The following is an 18,325-nucleotide window of genomic DNA, read 5'->3' on the forward strand; positions in this document are numbered from 1 at the left end:
TATTTTTGTAGCTTAAGATTAATTATTTCCAGAGCACTAAATGCTCTAGAAAAATTGATTTCCAAAGTTATTTTGTTTTCTGTTTTAGTTTTTATGGTTGTAGCTTTAAATTTTTTCTTAAATCATGATTAGTAAACTAAGGTGGATGTACAAAAAAAATGAACTCTGGAAAGCACTCACAGCGCTTACCAATCACCCCCTTATTTTTTTTTTTTTGTCATAAACAACAAAGACTTCTCCCACAAGGAAGCTCATGTGTCTACCTTTCGCTATAAGCATTTTTGACTACCATCCATTTTCCTCCAATTTCTTAGATAAACTTTTCCAATACACAAAAGTACTTTTTATTGAACCATAAGAATAAATAAAGAAAAAGGGGAGATACCCACTTCAAAAAGATGGTAACGTGTCTTTTTACATTAGGCGAGATGATAAAATCTGAACAAACAAAGTTGTCTTTATATCTAAAGAAACATTTTGTGAAAGAGAGCGAGAGTAAGGTAAACTCATGGCGTCCAAGATTGTCTCAGCCATAGTCTTTGTATTCAACCTCGTCGCCTTTGGTCTAGCCGTTGCTGCTGAACAAAGACGAAGCACTGTAAGTCTTAATTAAACACATCTAAATTGAACAAGATGGTGATTATCTGATCTTTTTTACAAAAAAAATTGGTGGGGGCAGGCAACGGTTGTGCAGGACACTGAGGTGCAATACAACTATTGTGTGTATGATTCGGACAGAGCCACAGGGTATGGAATTGGAGCCTTTTTCTTCTCAGTTGCTAGTCAACTCCTTATCATGCTCGTTAGCCGTTGCTTCTGTTGTGGAAAGCCTCTCAAGCCTGGTGGTTCACGCGCTCTTGCCCTCGTTCTCTTTATTGTCAGCTGGTAATATATTTACCTTTTTGCTGTTTTTTAGCTCCATTAGTTCATCGACCATATATATATTCCTTATCTTAAGCTAGCCTGGATATAACTTGTTCTAGTATGCGGTTTTGATTCGGTCCAAAGTAACTAACTGACCTTAAACAGAAAATGAAAATACAAACATGACTCAAATCCACAGTCAAACATATCCGTCTTAGTTATATGTCATTAGTCTATTATGAATATTAAAATCATGATTAATCTAACGATCGCCTTGCAAGCTACATTCTCTGTTCAAACTACGAATGTTTCTATAGTTCAAATTTAACATAGGTATCTTAATCCGTTACAATGTCTAAGGCGCTAATTATATTTGCTTACTAATCCAATTGTGCTTCAATCTTTCACTGGTTTGAATAATTTTGTTTTGGTATTTGATTGTTGTTTTCTTGGCGAAAAGGATGTTCTTCTTGATAGCTGAGACATGCCTATTAGCTGGATCAGTAGAGAATGCATACCACACAAAGTATAGGACAATGTTCATGGACAATCCTCCAGACTGTCAAACTCTTCGCAAGGGAGTATTCGCTGCGGGTGCTTCTTTCGTCTTCTTCAACGCTATTGTCTCTCAATTCTATTATTTCTTTTACTCCTCTGCTGCTGAGGCCTTCCCCTTGCCGTACTAGAGGACTTTAAATTTTACAAAAATATGTTTTTATTTTCTATATGCTATGTGATGTATACTATTGTCATACTCTGGGGTGTTATCTTTTTATTGTGTGACAGCAAAATTATATGAAGCTGAGGCTAAAACTATGAGTTTTGTAGATTGATTTGTATGGATATTGAATTAAAATGTTGTTTTTACCAAATCATTTATTCCTCTGGATATTGAAAATTATCCAAACATCGAATTGTTCATAACAACTATAACAACTAGTAACATATTTTTGTAAGTTTTCTCTTTCTCCCATGCCAGAGGCATGGAATCCCATGAACACCAATCACCATCCACAAGTTTGCATTTGTTACCAATAAAATAAAATATCTTCTGACAAGGAAATCTAACCCTCGAATTCTCATTGGATACTTAATGATGACTTGGCAGATACTTTCTGTAAAGATAATGTTATCTTCAGTGATCTCTGTAGGGGACCACTCTTCTCCTGTCCGAATATCACCTCCTTCACTCCTTGACAAGTACATATATACTCACATTCTCTTTCGCAAAATATCCACTTCGACAGTCGTCTTCTTCAATCGATCTTGATATCTGTCTTTTTTCCTCCCAAAATGGCCCTTCAAGCTGCTTCTTTGGTCTCCTCTGCTTTTTCTGTCCGAAAAGATGGAAAACTGAATGCTTCTTCATCATCCTTCAAGGAATCGAGTCTTTTTGGTGCCTCCATTACAGAACATGGCTCTTTCTCATTTAGATTCAAGGTACATAACTCCTAACATTGCATTCTTGGTCAAGTAATGGTTCATTGTTTAATAGATACATATCTACTATTGTTCAGAGAGAACATAGCTCGAGGAATGTGCTCGCAGTTCGTGCCCAAACAGCTGCAACTTCAAGCCCCTCGGTCACAAAATCTTCATCTGGCGGCAAGAAAACGTTGAGGAAAGGTACCGTGGTGGTCACGGGAGCCTCGTCAGGGTTAGGTTTAGCCACGGCTAAAGCTCTTGCGGAGACAGGTAAGTGGCACGTGATAATGGCGTGCAGGGACTTTCTTAAAGCCGAGAGAGCCGCTAAATCCGCAGGGATGCCTAAAGACAGCTACACGGTGATGCATTTGGACTTAGCCTCGTTGGACAGCGTGAGACAGTTCGTTGATAGCTTCAGGAGATCGGAGATGCCTCTCGATGTTTTGGTCTGCAACGCTGCGGTTTATTTCCCTACAGCTAAAGAACCTACTTACAGTGCAGAAGGGTTTGAGCTTAGTGTTGCCACGAATCACTTGGGACATTTTCTTCTCTCGAGGTTGTTGCTTGATGACTTGAAGAAGTCTGATTACCCTTCAAAGCGTCTCATTATCGTCGGTTCCATTACCGGTATTGTCTAAAATATATATATTAAGTTAGATGAGCTTCCAACCTTAAACCATTGTACGCTAAAGAATGAGTTTTGATCATTGTATCTTTGTTTTGGTTTAGGGAACACCAATACATTGGCTGGTAATGTTCCACCGAAGGCGAATCTAGGCGATCTGAGAGGTTTAGCGGGTGGATTGAACGGATTAAACAGTTCGGTGATGATTGATGGTGGAGATTTTGACGGTGCAAAGGCTTACAAAGACAGCAAAGTGTGCAACATGTTGACGATGCAAGAGTTTCACAGGCGTTACCATGAAGAAACTGGAGTCACATTCGCTTCGCTTTACCCTGGTTGCATTGCCTCTACGGGTCTATTCAGAGAGCACATTCCGCTGTTCCGTACACTCTTCCCTCCGTTTCAGAAGTACATCACTAAAGGTTATGTCTCCGAGACAGAGTCTGGCAAAAGACTTGCTCAGGTAATAACTTGTGAGCCAAGGAAGTACTATTCTTTTTTTTTTTTTTTGCTGTGTACTCAATCAGTGGAGTTATGTGTAATAAACCAGGTGGTGAGTGATCCGAGCTTGACGAAGTCAGGGGTTTACTGGAGCTGGAACAAGGCTTCGGCGTCTTTCGAGAACGAGTTATCAGAAGAAGCAAGCGATGTTGAGAAGGCTCGTAAAGTGTGGGAGATCAGTGAGAAGCTCGTTGGGTTGGCTTAATGACACTTGGAATCTCTTCTTTCTGATGAGATCATGTTGTGCCAAATGATGAAATACCTAGAGGATGTTCTGGATTTTTAGATGTCTGATTCTGTTGAGTGTAGATCTGTTTGGCTTGTAGCCCCATAATAAAGAAATAAAAGTTGGCCAGCATCAATCATACACCAACATCTTTGTGCTTCAAAATTTAACTCCTATGTCTGGTTAAAAAAAAAAACAAGATTCAGGCTCTAACGAACTGCATATCAAGAATCCATCAGTACTATCTTCACATGTGTCAACATGATCATGTCCTACCCTTTGTGTTAATGTAAAGTGTAATAATGAAGCCAGTACGAAGGAGCAGAAGATATAGTACAAGCCTCTTTGATGACATCCAAATCATGTGAGATAACAACAGATCCATCAGCAGCTATGCTCTAAAAGAGCTTGAGCAGAAATAATACCGTATTGGTTGTTTAGCTGACACAACAGAAGCTTGTTCAAGCTCCCTAAGAAGAGATAATACATGTCATCAATCCACAAAACAACCTGACAAAAATTTATTTTAGTTGGAACCGAACCGGTGTAAGTGGGACGGTTAAGATATTTAGGGATACACTTCAATATTATTTTAATTTGTCGGAACTAAAAACAAAAAGAAAAACAAAGAAAGAAGACAAAAAAGCCAACAAGCCATCACCTTCGTCGTCGTTGTCGTTGTCGTTAAAACCTCCATTATCATCATCGTAAGTTGACTTATAGAGAGCGAATTAACATCATCCAATCTCCCTGAAACTCCTCAGCCCTTGGGCGATCGATTCGGTAGGTTCTCTTCATTATCTGTATTGGATTCTCCTTCCTTTAGAGAATTGAAATCTGAATCCCTGGTTATTGAATTATTATTGTTTTCTCGTAGCATGGTTTAAGCAAAACAGATCTCTAGGATTTGATTAGAAAAAAAAAAAGGGATTTTCTTTTTATTTTCCTTCTCTATGTGTTCTTCTCTAATCTAGGTTTAGATGCTTATCAGCAAATCATTCTCACACAAACCTTGATTACCAAGAAACCCTTTTTAAGAGTTTTGGGTCTGGTTGTGTTCCATTAACAGGACTTTGCCTCCCATGGAAGGAAGCTTCCTCATCTCTGATGCTCAACAAGCACATGAAGAAGTCAAACAAAAACCTAATCTCATCACGGGTCCAGCAGGATCCCAAGCTAATGAAAGTGGCTGTTTTGATTGCAACATCTGTCTAGAGACAGCCCTTGATCCGGTGGTCACTCTCTGCGGACACCTTTTCTGCTGGCCTTGCATTTACAAGTGGCTACACGTTCAGTTATCTTCTCTCTCCACTGATCATCACCGCCACAACAACTGCCCCGTCTGCAAATCCAACATTGCAATCACCTCACTGGTTCCCCTCTACGGAAGAGGCATCTCTTCTCCTTCTCTATCCTTCAACTCCAAGGAACAAGACTCAGAGTCCACAGTTATACCTCGGAGACCTTCTCCATCGACCCTAAACAATCCAGTCACCTCTCTGAACCCAAGCTTGCAACATCAAACAATGTCTCCAACGTTTCACAACCACCGATACTCCCCTCGTGGCTTCACCACAACTGAATCAACCGACCTCGCCAATGCGGTAATGATGAGTCTTCTATACCCGGTGATTGGGATGTTTGGGGACATGGTCTACACCAGGATATTCGGAACCTTCACAAACGCAATAGCTCAGCCTTACCAAAGCCAGAGGATGATGCAGACTGACAAGTCTCTTAATCGGGTATCCCTTTTCTTCCTTTGTTGCATCATCCTTTGCCTCCTTCTCTTCTAGCTCTCTCTCCCTCTCTCCCTCCTTGTATAGACTTTGTTGTAAATAGTCTGTAAAATAACTACAGACACTATTGTTCTGAGTTAGGCCTCAAATTGCAGGCCAATATTGCTCTCTGTGTATTGCGTATCCATAGACATATACATGCTTTGTATCTAATCTTCATGAACCATATATATATATATATATATATATATATATATGTTTGAGTCTCATATGAACATTTCATCTTCTATTTCTTCTAAAGTTGCCAAGCTTCCTAAAGAACTTTATAGATATAGCTAAATGATAATTTGAATAGGTTTTCTATGTAAAGAGAAGTGAGTTGGTGTATATTATTCAGTCACATTTTAGTCACATTAAACATGAAACATCTAAAAACAAAAAAATTAGCCTCTAAAAGCATTCAGCTGCCAGTGTATTGAGAGAGCCTATCTACATTTCCTTTGATCCACTTTAGATGTTGAAACAAGTCTGCTAACGAGCTCCTGTAATCGGTTAGCTCCAGGACCAGGATTGATCTTTGACGGATCACCAACCTTGGAGCATTTACGTTTGTCTGCACACCAACCACCAGGTGTAAAGTCCCCACTACCTCTACCTAGCAGCTCTATATCGATCTTGTCCAAAGCAAGATCATTGTGTTTGAACTTGCGGGCGAACACAGCTCCGCTTGCAATCATCCTCTCCGTGTCGCTGATGTTGAGCGTCCGAGGATGCTGTTTCGGAGGACGGTCCCATGAGATGTAATGCAGGTCGTGGTTAACCACCGTGCTCGAATACTCTGGTGTATTGCATATAACGGTCTGGAAGTATCCTTCTGGTGTGGAGAGGAAGTTGGTGTAATACATTAGAAGTGTCCGTGGAAGATTGTCCCATCCCCAAATGCAGTATTCTACGAAGGACCGTGATAAGATCATCCAAGCAGAGCCTTAAGTTTCATCAAAATACACATAGTTCAGCCACCAAGTTTCTTAACCATTAATTATACACTTCTTGTTACTTAACTAATGAAGACTAGTTACCAGTGAAGAGTTTGAATGCAGTTGGCATGGTTCTACGAGGTGTAACCCAGAAGACATCTGCTTTCTTCGTCGAGTAAAGCCCCGGGTCTATGATCAGAGGCTTTGCTCGTTTCTCTCTGCAAGAAGAAAGAATCATTACTCTTTCAGACACATCTCAAAGTTTATAGTCTGTTATAAATAATAAGAATCATTACGCTTTCCATCCTAGTTTGCTAGTGTAGTCGATAAAGTTGAGGTTCCTGTCCAGCCCAGTGAATGTATGAATAAGATCTGCAAATGCAAAAAAAAAAAACTAACACTGATGATCAATTGATACAAACGAATATAATAGACTATGTGTTTACGTACCATCTTGAGTCACTAGAGGATAATCCGAGGCGCTGAGGTTGATAAACCAATCCCAATCTTTACTTTTCTTCAATAGAATGGCGCATGCATGAAGTGTATTAGCCACCATTGTTGGTCCTCTATACGTAACGAGATTAGCCTTTGTGATCATGTGAACATTCCCAACGTCGTTAAACACAGGATCTTCTCTCACGCGTTTAGCCAGCTCGATCCTCTCTTCAGCAGGAGACTCGAGATCGAGATGAACAACGTATTGGTTTCTCGGATGATACAATGCTCGTAACACTCTCCATAGAGACTCTAAGTCACCTTTTGAACCTGAAACTAGATAACCAAAACGAGGACTAGACTGTACATGAGGAGGAGGAGAGGAGTGGTTGTTGGTCTTTGACTCTACGAAACTGACGGTTGTTTCGTTTGTGGAGGGTAGATTTGATGAGAAGATGAGTGAGTTAATGGAACGCACGGAAGAGAGGAGACCCATGTTGAAGGATGCAGCTATGAGGAATATGAACATGAGAGAAGCCATTGCCAGAGGAAAAACCCATCTCCTTTCTGAGTTTGAAAACGCCATTGAATAGTCTTTTCATAGAGAATCTGAAAAACGAAAGTTTACGTAAAAAAAAAAAAATTAGGTCAACGTAACAAGCTCTTGTGGGATCATCATCAAAGATATTCACAAATGGAGATTGATATAACTTTAAATATTCATCGTTAATTCTGTGAGAAAAAAAAACAAGAATTCGAATTTGAATTTATCCCGAAATAGTCGATGAGGGAAACGAAAACCGAGGGATTCACAAATCGTAAAACGTGATCACAAGTATTAGCCGATCATAAAAATAGGTCGAAAAGGACATGTCTGAAAATAAGAAAGACCCTCTCGTTCTATATTCGACCAATCAAAAGTTCAAAACACATTTTAAAGATGTGATGACAATGGGAAAAAGCAAAAATTTATAAGACCTGGTTTCTTAAATCTTCTCTGGACTTGACGTGCGAATGTTACGGGCACTTCACTATCCAGAGAGGAGTCTAAGATTTAATTATCTTTTGAGGATTCATTAACTAAATTGTGAATAACTCTTTTGTCTAGAAAATAGATTTAAAGAAATAAATTTGAGACTAATAACTTATATAAAAAGAAGAATGAAATCTGAGACTGAATTAGAAGAAGAAAATATGAAATAAATCTGAGAGATATAGAATTCTTCTGGATTTCAGTTTCCCACACATATGTTTTCGTTTTAACTCACTTCCTAGAAACGGTGCGATCTCTTTGACTTTGATTTTGATTTTATAAACAACATTTATTAGTTTGGTTTACCAGTTCAGTTATGCATCATACATGTTCTGTGATGTTAAAATGAGTAACGAATCCGTTTAGAACTTAAAATGCTATTCATCATTTTTTAAAAGATTTTGTTACGTCAAACATTTTTCCTAATTTTGTGGTCAGCATGCATAGCAGGTAAATTAATTAATCTTTGAAAGTTTATGAAATACATTGATGAGTTAGGCAAGTTGTATTGAATAGTGCTTTTGAAAATGACCAAATGATTTTTAGTCTAATTCAAAAAGACACGTGTGTTGATTTGCAAAGGAAGTATTTAATCTGTTATCCAATAAATTAATAATTATGCTTTTAATTTGTTGGGAAATAAATCTGTTCACATTTCTCTCATATACGCTATATAAACACAATTTGGTTATTAGAGGATAAGGTGTTTCAAAAAAAAAAAAGGTTATTAGAGGATAATAGAATGAACATGTGTTGGTAAGAGATATTTTCTTTATCTCTCAAATATGTGATTTTATTATTTGTTTTGTAGTCTAGATATGGTCCATATGGATTGAGTTTGAGAAATGTACAAGGACAATATTTATATAGAGCTAGCGATATAGACTGATAATGTAATGGACCTAGATCACTGACTTTTTTTCCGGAAAAAATAAGTAATTATCTGTTATGAAATAACTTATAATTTATAGTATCGAGAAATTTAAATAAGAGTAGAATTTAATACCCGTATGAAGCAAATAACACTACTATAAGTGAGAGAGTTTATTATAAGTAAGAAGAAGAAGATGTAATGGTTCTTTGATTATAAACTCTTGTTCTTGTTTATGGTGTACAAAAGAGTGAGATGAGTGATGGTATTTATAATGAACAACAATACATAAAATAACAAAGATGGTGCTTAATTTGGTAAATGAGTGGGTGATCATAATGCTTGATGAGTAGATGATCATAGTGCTTGAGTTGGTAAAGGAGTGGATGATCATTTCAATGCTTAATTTATAACACTCCCCCTTGATCATCCATCTTGTATTACGTGGTGCCTCGTTAAAAACCTAGTCATGGAAAACCCAATGGGAAAAACCGTAGTAAAAGTAAAAAGAGTACAACTACGTAAGCTCCCCCTCGAATGAGTAGTCATAGAACCTTTAGAACAATGATAGATTTTCATCTCTCAAATTGTAACATTCTCTTTGGTTGTCTATCTTTTGTATGTTCTTTGTTGCCTCGTTAAAACCTTGTCATGGAAAAACCCAATGGGATAAAAAAAAAAAACATGATAAGGAAAAAGAGTACAACCACACTTACTATCATATTTCTTTCCCTGGAAACAATATCTTCAGGATATGCATTCCAATCAACTCTCTTCAGAGAATTGAACTTAAGAGAATAAACTCTATTCATTTCTATTATGATATCTAGGGCCTTCAGACTTCTTGTCCATAATTCTCTTTTGACTTAGACAATAGTTTATTGGTCTATTTGGATTTCAAACCAAATTTCTTACATATAATCGTATAGAAATTCGTCTCGTACATACGAATTATTCATTTGTAACTATAGAAGTTACTATTATGATTTTCTTTCTTTTCATATGAAATTACATCTTTCAGTAATGAAAAAGATTAATAATTTTCTTAAATAACACTCTTACGTATGGTATTTCAGGACCAAACATATACGAGCGTCTTAAATAAAATACTTTAAGGATCTTTATGATAACATCTCAGTTTTAGATCTCCAGTTTAGAATACATAAAAACAATATAGTATTGTCAAGAGTTTTCTTTCAAAATATAATTTTTCTATAACTCTTCAGGAGTTTTGATTATATTCAAATCATGATTCTATTGATTTATAATCTCTTGATAAATACAAATGGATACATTTGTTAACCTTATAATATTTCATATATCCCATAAAATAGTTTGTTTCAATTCGATCGAATATGCAGAGTTCCCGGGAACATGATTTTGATATCATCAATCCTTCATGGATTATACTTTCAGGGATTAACATTTTTCAAGTGGATTGTTTTATTCAAGTTCTTCCTTTATTACCAGACTATAAGGAACTTGAAACTAGTTGCATCTACCATATGAAATTATGTCTCTTCACAATCAATTTCATATTGATCCTTCTTTGTGTGCAACGGTTCATTTACATCTCACTTGTTTTACACCTTTTAGTGTATGGACTACTGGTCCAAATACTTCTCTATTTCACAAGAAGTTTATATCTTTGTCTATTGCATCTTTCTGATTTGGCCAATCATTTCTTTGTGTACACTTTTCAATAGACTTTCTTTCATGATCCTCTTTCTCATTTATTATATCAACTGCTACTTTGCATGTATAATATCATCGACGTCAATTTTCTTATCGGTTCCATTTTGTTTCATACATGACATAACTTATTGAGATCTCTTCATTTGTCTCAGGTACCTGAATTTTCGTCAGTCATGTTTAATTTCTCTTCTGGAGATCATACAAAACTATATTGCCTCGTTTTGACCATTATCAATATATGCTCCTTTTTCATTTACGAGGATTTATCTTTGGAACCAATCTGTCTACCACGCTGCAGGCGTGACTAGCAGTTTGATATTGTTCTTGTAGAACATTTATTCTTATTGGAGCATTTACAGCTGGTATATGTGACTTGATCACTATATTTATATGGGTCGTGTCTGGCAACTGCTTTAGTAAGTTTTGAAATGAATTATCTTTTGGACTTCTATTTCACATTGTGTTTAGCCCGAGGATCAATGATAATTCATTTCAACTTATTTTCTTTTCCAGCTGTTTATTTTCTCCCCCTTATGTTGGAAGTACTAACTCACTTTTAGAATTCATGTATAGCCTTACTTATAGTTTTCGGGGATGGCTCTGGATTCTTAAGTGTCAATAGAGATTTATATCCAACATATATTTCCAACCTCATTTGAAAACACATCTTCATTTGAAGCTCTGTGGCGGAGCAACATCCAACATTCTTAGATGAAAATGATTGGTTTCTGATTCTATACCAATGATGGGGAGAACTAGTGAATATTTATTGGCTTGATGCGATCCAATGTTGCTCAAAATGTTTAGCACTTATCTCAGTGAATGTGCTATAGTCGTTAAAGACTTTAAGAAGTGAATTCACCAATATTATAAAAATGCATAGTGGGTGATCAGTCCACTAACATCTTCGTTATTTATGCCAATATCTTATTTTGGCTGGTGAAAACCATATCACCCTTTTATCTTATGGGTAAGCAACATATGTCAAATCATTCGGAAGAATCTTCTGGTTCTTATATGACTATGCATATGACCTTTAAGTATATATTCGCATTATTAATGAACCAAAATGGTCTAACTGATTCATGCCAAATGTAAACTTCTAGTTTACTATACATTTATCTTCATTATACTAATCTTTGTGTAGTACAATATATAAGAGGCTGTAGATATTTTCTCTAAAATACTTATACTGCTTTGAGAATTATTTCTGATTAAAATGTATATATCATTTCGTTTGCTTATTGTCTCAACATAAGTGTCTCAAAATCTTACGGATTTACTTTGAGAAAAATTCATTAATCTTAGTTTTAGTGTAAATATAATCTTCTGGATGTTTGACTTATCATAAAAAGTGAGATTCTTTAACTCTTCCCCTCGAGAGTATAATACTACAGGTTTATCAATCTCGAATGTATCTCATTTTCTTAATCAACAACATATCCTACATGGGTTATGTATTTTTCGTAAATCCTTTTAACTTTTGATACTTATAAAAATACAATACCTTAATAACTTTAAATTGCACTCTTAAGAACTTTAAATTAAATTTTTATGTGCAGTAATACTATGTATACTTCTGGAGCATCATATATATCCTCTTTTTAAGCATTCTATAAGTTTTACTACCTTGTATTGTACACACAATAAATTTTCTTTCATCTTCAGATGAATTCATAATTTCTTTTCTTTATTACCATGTTTATTTTCTCAACTTTAAGTGAGAGTATGAGTTCTATAAAGAAACTCTTTGGACCTTGACCTCATTTATGCTCACGTCTAAAACCACTATTTATGAGTTTTTTTTAAATGTCATATTCTCTTCAGGAGAATGAATCATAATCAACTAGACGTGATTTATCAATAGATATTTTTCAATATATATGCATCATAAAAAAAAAAATTCTTGAAGAAATTTTACTTTTAAACTTAACATCCAACATAGTTGGCTTTATTTACAGACTTCGGGTCTTGTAATCTTTAAATGCAAAATACAAAATGAGCTTTAGGTAATCACTGATAATACATTTTTTATATATATTATCTTCCAAAACTTATGGATCTTTTAGAGTCAAGCTTTAAACTTAAAATCCTCAATATAAATGGTAATAAAATCAAAATATTTCAAATATATATAAATATGTATTAACAAAGGTGTCTTATTATATCAGAAAATAAATAAAACTTTCATAGTAATTATTATATAGACTATATTATTACTCTCATGCTTTTTAACAAAGTTTAACCTATCAATCAATTTTAATGAACAAATTTATATCACTGCCAACTTCATGCAAATTGATTTATCTAATCAAGTTTGTTAAACTTGTATATAAAGCATAAAAATACTTATCTTATAAACAGAAGTATATCGGCGATGAAAGTTTCAGCTGTTCACGTTTCTGAATTGGCTGATAACTTGTACATATCTTTCTGAGAGAATACACAATCCTGAAAACTTTAAATTTTGCTCATATAAATATGGCCATTACATTAGTAAATATCAACATATAATCCAAATTCTTTTATGATATTAGACCAAAGACTAATCGACCACAAAACTAACCGATTACAAATAATTTCTTTTATGATGTAGACCATGAATCATAAAGTATGTTTCCTTAATACCATTAAACCATGAAGCATATTAAAGTATAATAAGCAAAATTTAATTCATCAAATAACTATTATTCTTACATATAGACAAGCGTTGATATATATATATATCATCGTCTAAAATGACTATATATATATATATTTAGAATTTCGCAATTTTAAAATGAACCATTTATTATGAACTTCATAATTTAAAAACCGTTTACATTAATCATACAAGCAATTACAAGGAGAAGCGATGTAAAGAAAATTAAACCGATAATCATCTTAAATTCACTCGGAGTAAATTCTCCATCGAATAAACCATAAATAGAAACACAAATAAAAATGGCACATAAAAACAAAAGTGCGCGAATCATCTTTCTTGAAAAATCGGAGGAGAGCGATTTTGAAATTTTTGAGAGAAGATGAAATGTTTTGGATGATGAAATGAAGTGAAAATGAGTTGTATTTATAGATGAAAATTACTGTTCATGACCGTTGGAGAAAGGGGAAATTTTTGAAAAAAATTCTTTGTGACCGTTGGGGTTAAATCGAGTGCACCAAAAATTAGTCCGAAAATATCGTATTAAACGGTCAATCAAATCTATAAAATTTCATAAAAGTGAAAAATTATGACAATGAAATATTTATGTTATATGACAATAAATCATGCGACGGCTCAGCCGATCAATGCATAATATCAAATAAATTATACGGCGGCTCGGCCGACCAATTAATAATAAACAGAATATAAGGCGGCTCAGCCGACCAATAAATAATAAACAGGATATAAGGCGGCTCGGCCGACCAATAAATAATAAACAGGATATAAGGCGGCTCGGCCGACCAATAAATAATAAACAGGATATAAGGCGGCTCGGCCGACCAATAAATAATAAACAGGATATAAGGCGGCTCGGCCGACCAATAAATAAATTAAATTACTAGTAAATAATATAGGCGGTATTCCGGCCATTATAACATGATATAAATAATAGTAGAGGCGGTATACCGACCATTATAACATGGTATAAATTATACAAATAAATTTTACTGAATCGCAGAGTGATCGTGCTGATAACGTGTTATGAAATAACTTATAATTTATAGTATCGAGAAATTTAAATAAGAGTAGAATTTAATACCCGTATGAAGCAAATAACACTACTATAAGTGAGAGAGTTTATTATAAGTAAGAAGAAGAAGATGTAATGGTTCTTTGATTATAAACTCTTGTTCTTGTTTATGGTGTACAAAAGAGTGAGATGAGTGATGGTATTTATAGTGAACAACAATACATAAAATAACAAAGATGGTGCTTAATTTGGTAAATGAGTGGGTGATCATAATGCTTGATGAGTAGATGATCATAGTGCTTGAGTTGGTAAAGGAGTGGATGATCATTTCAATGCTTAATTTATAACATTATCCATATTATGTTGAGTTTACTACTTTGATTAGTTGATTGTTGGAAGTTGGTTGTTCCTCCCACCATTGTATTTTTGTGTGACAATTTTGTTTTGTAATCTATTCTATTAAAACACAGTGTGACCTATTGATATTAGTTTAGTCTAACAAATATTTTCCATGATACCTATTTTTTGATATGATAACTGTATATAAGAAAAATACAAATTTTATACAATAACCACCGCATCAATTAACCTAATAACCACCACATCACTTCTCACCTAACTGCATCAATATATTTGGGCATCAATAATATACCCGCCTGTCATCTCTAGTTTACATTATAAATTTGCTGTGACTGGGGGTACATAACTTCTTCTGGATTTGGCACTAGTTGACTGGAGTTGGTTAATAAAAATTTATAAACCACTTTTTAATTATATAGAACAGAGATGTCCTAGGTTGGGTTATAGAGTAGGGCGATGCTAAACATGATAATCGAAACTTGGGGTTTACTTGCTTAAATAGCTGAAAGCTTGAGGTTATTTTATACAAAATATACAATTTGACTTTTATTTTTTGTTTGGTTAAACCCTAAATCTTCAAGCTTGAATCATGGCAGCGAAACAGGGAGCCTCAACTACAACGTATTCACCAAGAATCATCGCCAGAACTCGACCTCCTATCTTCAAAGATTTCGACCTCGATTGGACACGTCCTGATGGCCGTGGATTCCACCAATGCCGACCTGCCTGTAAAAACCCTAACCCCCTTAAACGTTATCATTAGTCCCTGCGACAAGAACCATATGACTTTGGTGAAAGGTCTCTCTTTTGAGACTAACCCAACTTGAAATTTACTTCCTTTGGTGTGTTTTTATTTTCAGTGCTTCAAACAGGTGCTGTGAGTTCTGTTTCTGGGTCTGCTTATGCTGAGTTTGGTAACACAAAAGTCATCGTCTCAGTGTGAGTGTATTAGACAACACTTGTCCACATCGTCTATTTTCACAATTTGTTTTTTTTTTCTCTTAGTTAATTCTGTTTTGGTATGTGTTTGGCTTGTTCTGTTAGAATTGGGCCAAGGGAGAGTAAGAAAGCAACGAGTTATAGTGATGTTGGTAGATTGAATTGCAATGTTAGCTACACTATTTTTGCTGCCCCGGCTCTCGGGAGTCAGGTATGTGAAGTTTTATCACGTTATTATAATTTTTGTTTCATCAAGTTAGTTATACATTTGTGGTTGTGTTCAGGAGACTGATCACAAAGAGTACTCATCAATGCTTCACAAAGCGTTGGAAGGCGTAATAATGATGGAGACGTTCCAAAAGACAACCGTTGATGTTTTTGCGCTTGTGCTTGAATCTGGTGGCAGTAAGTCCCATGACTCTGCTCTACTTTCTAACAGTCTCAAGTACACTACTCAAAATGCTATAAGAGTTCTTGTAGGAGAGTATGATAGCAGCATAGGAGATTGCTTACTAATTGTATTGTGTTGCAGGTGACCTCCCCGTTGTGATATCATGTGCCAGTCTTGCTCTAGCAGATGCTGGTATTATGATGTATGACCTTATCACAGCTGTCTCAGTGGTATGTTCATGTTACAACAATTGCACCAATTACTCTGCGTTATCTCTTAATCTTATTAGCGTTAGATGGAGAAAGTAACACATTCATTGAAATAGAACAAGAGTACCATGTGGTTAAGCTTGAGACATATAATAAACCTGTTGTTATCTCCTGATAATTTTTTTCTGAAAAATTGACTTAAAAAAATAATAATAATGCCTGCAATTTTGAAAGTCTTGCATAGGTAAAAGCCTTATGATTGACCCGGTTACAGAAGAGGAAGGATGTGAAGATGGAAGCTTGATGATGACGTGCATGCCGTCTCGTAATGAAGTCCACTCAGCTGACTATCACTGGTGAATGGGCAACTCCTAATATCAACGAGGTATGCCCTCCAATAATACCTTATCTCCTTTGATTGCTGCTCAGCTTTAAAGCACATGACATGGGCTAACTAGACTGTTCTTCATTATAATCTTTATGCACAAATTAGATTATTGTGTGTTCATACCTAAACAATCCGCAAGTTCCGACCAAGGGGTCTATGTGGTAACATCTTAGCACGTAACGTTAAACTAATTGGGTGATAGGACTATGAGCGTGTAGAAACGTAACCAAACAATTTACAAAATTTTGCAGGCAATGCAGCTATGCGTGGATGCTTCTTCGAAACTTGGAGAGATCATGCGGGATTGTCTGAAACAAGCTGCCTCGGCTTCCGATGAATGAACATACTCAAGAAACTATATGGATTCTGGATTGTACCTCAGCCATAGTATGAAACCGGTTAAGCTGTGTTTAGGTGAAATTGATTTTAGACCAAACCTGATAGGTCCCATTTATAGGATATAGAAACATGTGATTTGATACCAATTAAAGTCACTCTTCAAATCAAAGAGAATTTGCCACAAAAACAAACTAAGAACACATTTTTCTTTGGGTAGTTATGACTACTTCTTTTTAGGTTTTTAATTCATATAAATAGCAAAGCGTACATGAAGCAAAGAAATGGGAAGTGGAGCATCAACTCCTAACAAACATGAAATGGGAAACGTGACATGAGGATTGGTTCCTATAGTTAAGGAAGACCACTTCTCTTATTAATAAAACTAGAAAATAAATGAGTCGTGAGACTCCTTCATGCGAGATACTTGCCGTTTGGTTGACATCATCTAGCTGATCTCCTTCTTGCCACCTCAGCACATGCTTGACTTCTAGTATCCTATCAAAACCAGTCTGGTTTAGTTTAGACCGATGTATTTTGCTACGTTAAGTTTGCGGAGCTATATATCGTTTGTTATGAAATGAAATCCAATTTTGTACCAAAATCTTTAAATGTGTATTTCTATTAAACACACAAACCGACACTCAAATCTTCATTTCCTGTCTTACTGTGAGTCTGTGACCTTGCACTAATACAGTAAATCAGATCTTCAATTTTTATACGGAACTGCATTGAGATATTTTGGGGTCTCGTTGTTCACGTCACGTGTTTGTGCTGACGATATAGGTAGGGTTGATTGGGTATTCGAGGGTATTTGAGGAATTTCAGCGTACGTCTGAGCTTGATGAGCTCATGTAACCCAATCGCAGTTAGGAGGGTATTTGAGGAATTTCAGCTTACGTCTGAGCTTGAGCTCATGTAAGAAGAGTACAATGGAAAGAATCTAAAATACGGCATGACTCGTGATATGAATCTGAAACGCAGAGAGAGAAGACGTGTGTCATGTGTTCAAAAAAAAAAGAGAGAAGACGTGTGTCTCTGACAAGTGGACAGCTGTAACCATGGGACTTCTAACGCCAAAGAAGACTTCCCACGTTTTCAACACAACCTAACAACAACTGTTTCTTTCTTCTCCACCTCTTCCCACTTTTGTCTCCCCTTTTTTTTACCTTGAACAACTTTTGTCTTCTTATTAAGACAGGTTCGTCTTAACCAAAAATGCACCCTTTTAATATTTCGTTAACTTCCATGTTTACTAAACAATCTTAATATTTTGTAAATTATTAATCACCACTCTAAACCAATAACTAAACTCGACAGATATAGATGGTAATAGATTGTTCATATAAATATTTGATTCTTTGGTGAAAATACATATCTACCACCTTACCGCGCACCCTTGGCTTGAAATGAAAAAAATAAACAATAGTTTGTTGAAACATTAATGAAATACGAGGCCCTTTTTCAAAAAAAAAAAACATTAATGAAATACCAGATAACAAAGTTTCAATGATTCAAGCAATTTGAGTAAAGTAAAATAAATTTGCAATTGGAGTTACCAACTAAACTAGTTTGATGTTTTTTTTGAACTGATTTTCTAAACTAGTTTGATGTTAGCTAAGATGCTCTACTAG

The 18,325-nt window shown here is 35.4% G+C and overlaps 4 protein-coding genes and 1 pseudogene across 5 annotated transcripts; 4 read left to right on the forward strand and 1 right to left on the reverse strand.

Annotated features, from left to right (window-relative positions):
• Nucleotides 1-412: 412 nt before the first annotated feature.
• On the forward strand, nucleotides 413-1,736 carry BNAC07G40890D. The gene is made up of 3 exons (XM_013848016.2): nucleotides 413-598; nucleotides 680-885; nucleotides 1,325-1,736. The coding sequence occupies exons 1-3, from the start codon at nucleotides 509-511 to the stop codon at nucleotides 1,548-1,550; spliced, it is 522 nt and encodes a 173-aa protein (XP_013703470.1). The 5' UTR covers nucleotides 413-508; the 3' UTR covers nucleotides 1,551-1,736.
• Nucleotides 1,737-2,018: 282 nt separating this feature from the next.
• LOC106410608 (protochlorophyllide reductase B, chloroplastic) lies at nucleotides 2,019-3,777 on the forward strand. The gene is made up of 4 exons (XM_048763160.1): nucleotides 2,019-2,304; nucleotides 2,382-2,916; nucleotides 3,019-3,377; nucleotides 3,465-3,777. The coding sequence occupies exons 1-4, from the start codon at nucleotides 2,158-2,160 to the stop codon at nucleotides 3,618-3,620; spliced, it is 1,197 nt and encodes a 398-aa protein (XP_048619117.1). The 5' UTR covers nucleotides 2,019-2,157; the 3' UTR covers nucleotides 3,621-3,777.
• Nucleotides 3,778-4,231: 454 nt separating this feature from the next.
• On the forward strand, nucleotides 4,232-5,664 carry LOC106409163 (E3 ubiquitin-protein ligase RMA3). Its single transcript, XM_013849840.3, has 2 exons — nucleotides 4,232-4,424; nucleotides 4,711-5,664. Exon 2 carries the CDS (start codon nucleotides 4,724-4,726, stop codon nucleotides 5,435-5,437), a length of 714 nt encoding a protein of 237 aa, XP_013705294.1. The 5' UTR covers nucleotides 4,232-4,424; nucleotides 4,711-4,723; the 3' UTR covers nucleotides 5,438-5,664.
• Nucleotides 5,665-5,723: 59 nt separating this feature from the next.
• Nucleotides 5,724-8,402, reverse strand: LOC106409716 (beta-glucuronosyltransferase GlcAT14A). 2 transcript variants are annotated; one of them, XM_022705625.2, is made up of 5 exons: nucleotides 7,774-8,402; nucleotides 6,808-7,404; nucleotides 6,654-6,729; nucleotides 6,460-6,575; nucleotides 5,724-6,365 (listed from the first exon to the last, which is right to left on the reverse strand). In XM_022705625.2, exons 2-5 carry the CDS (start codon nucleotides 7,379-7,381, stop codon nucleotides 5,866-5,868), a joined length of 1,266 nt encoding a protein of 421 aa, XP_022561346.1. In that variant the 5' UTR covers nucleotides 7,382-7,404; nucleotides 7,774-8,402; the 3' UTR covers nucleotides 5,724-5,865. The 2 variants fall into 2 exon arrangements, with proteins under 2 accessions (XP_022561346.1, XP_013705744.1); XM_013850290.3 differs by lacking the exon at nucleotides 7,774-8,402 and having other exon boundaries at nucleotides 6,808-7,728.
• Nucleotides 8,403-14,743: 6,341 nt separating this feature from the next.
• LOC106409717 lies at nucleotides 14,744-18,145 on the forward strand (annotated as a pseudogene).
• Nucleotides 18,146-18,325: the final 180 nt, after the last annotated feature.

This window comes from Brassica napus, chromosome C7 (assembly GCF_020379485.1).
Source record: "Brassica napus cultivar Da-Ae chromosome C7, Da-Ae, whole genome shotgun sequence".
Lineage (NCBI taxonomy): Eukaryota > Viridiplantae > Streptophyta > Magnoliopsida > Brassicales > Brassicaceae > Brassica > Brassica napus.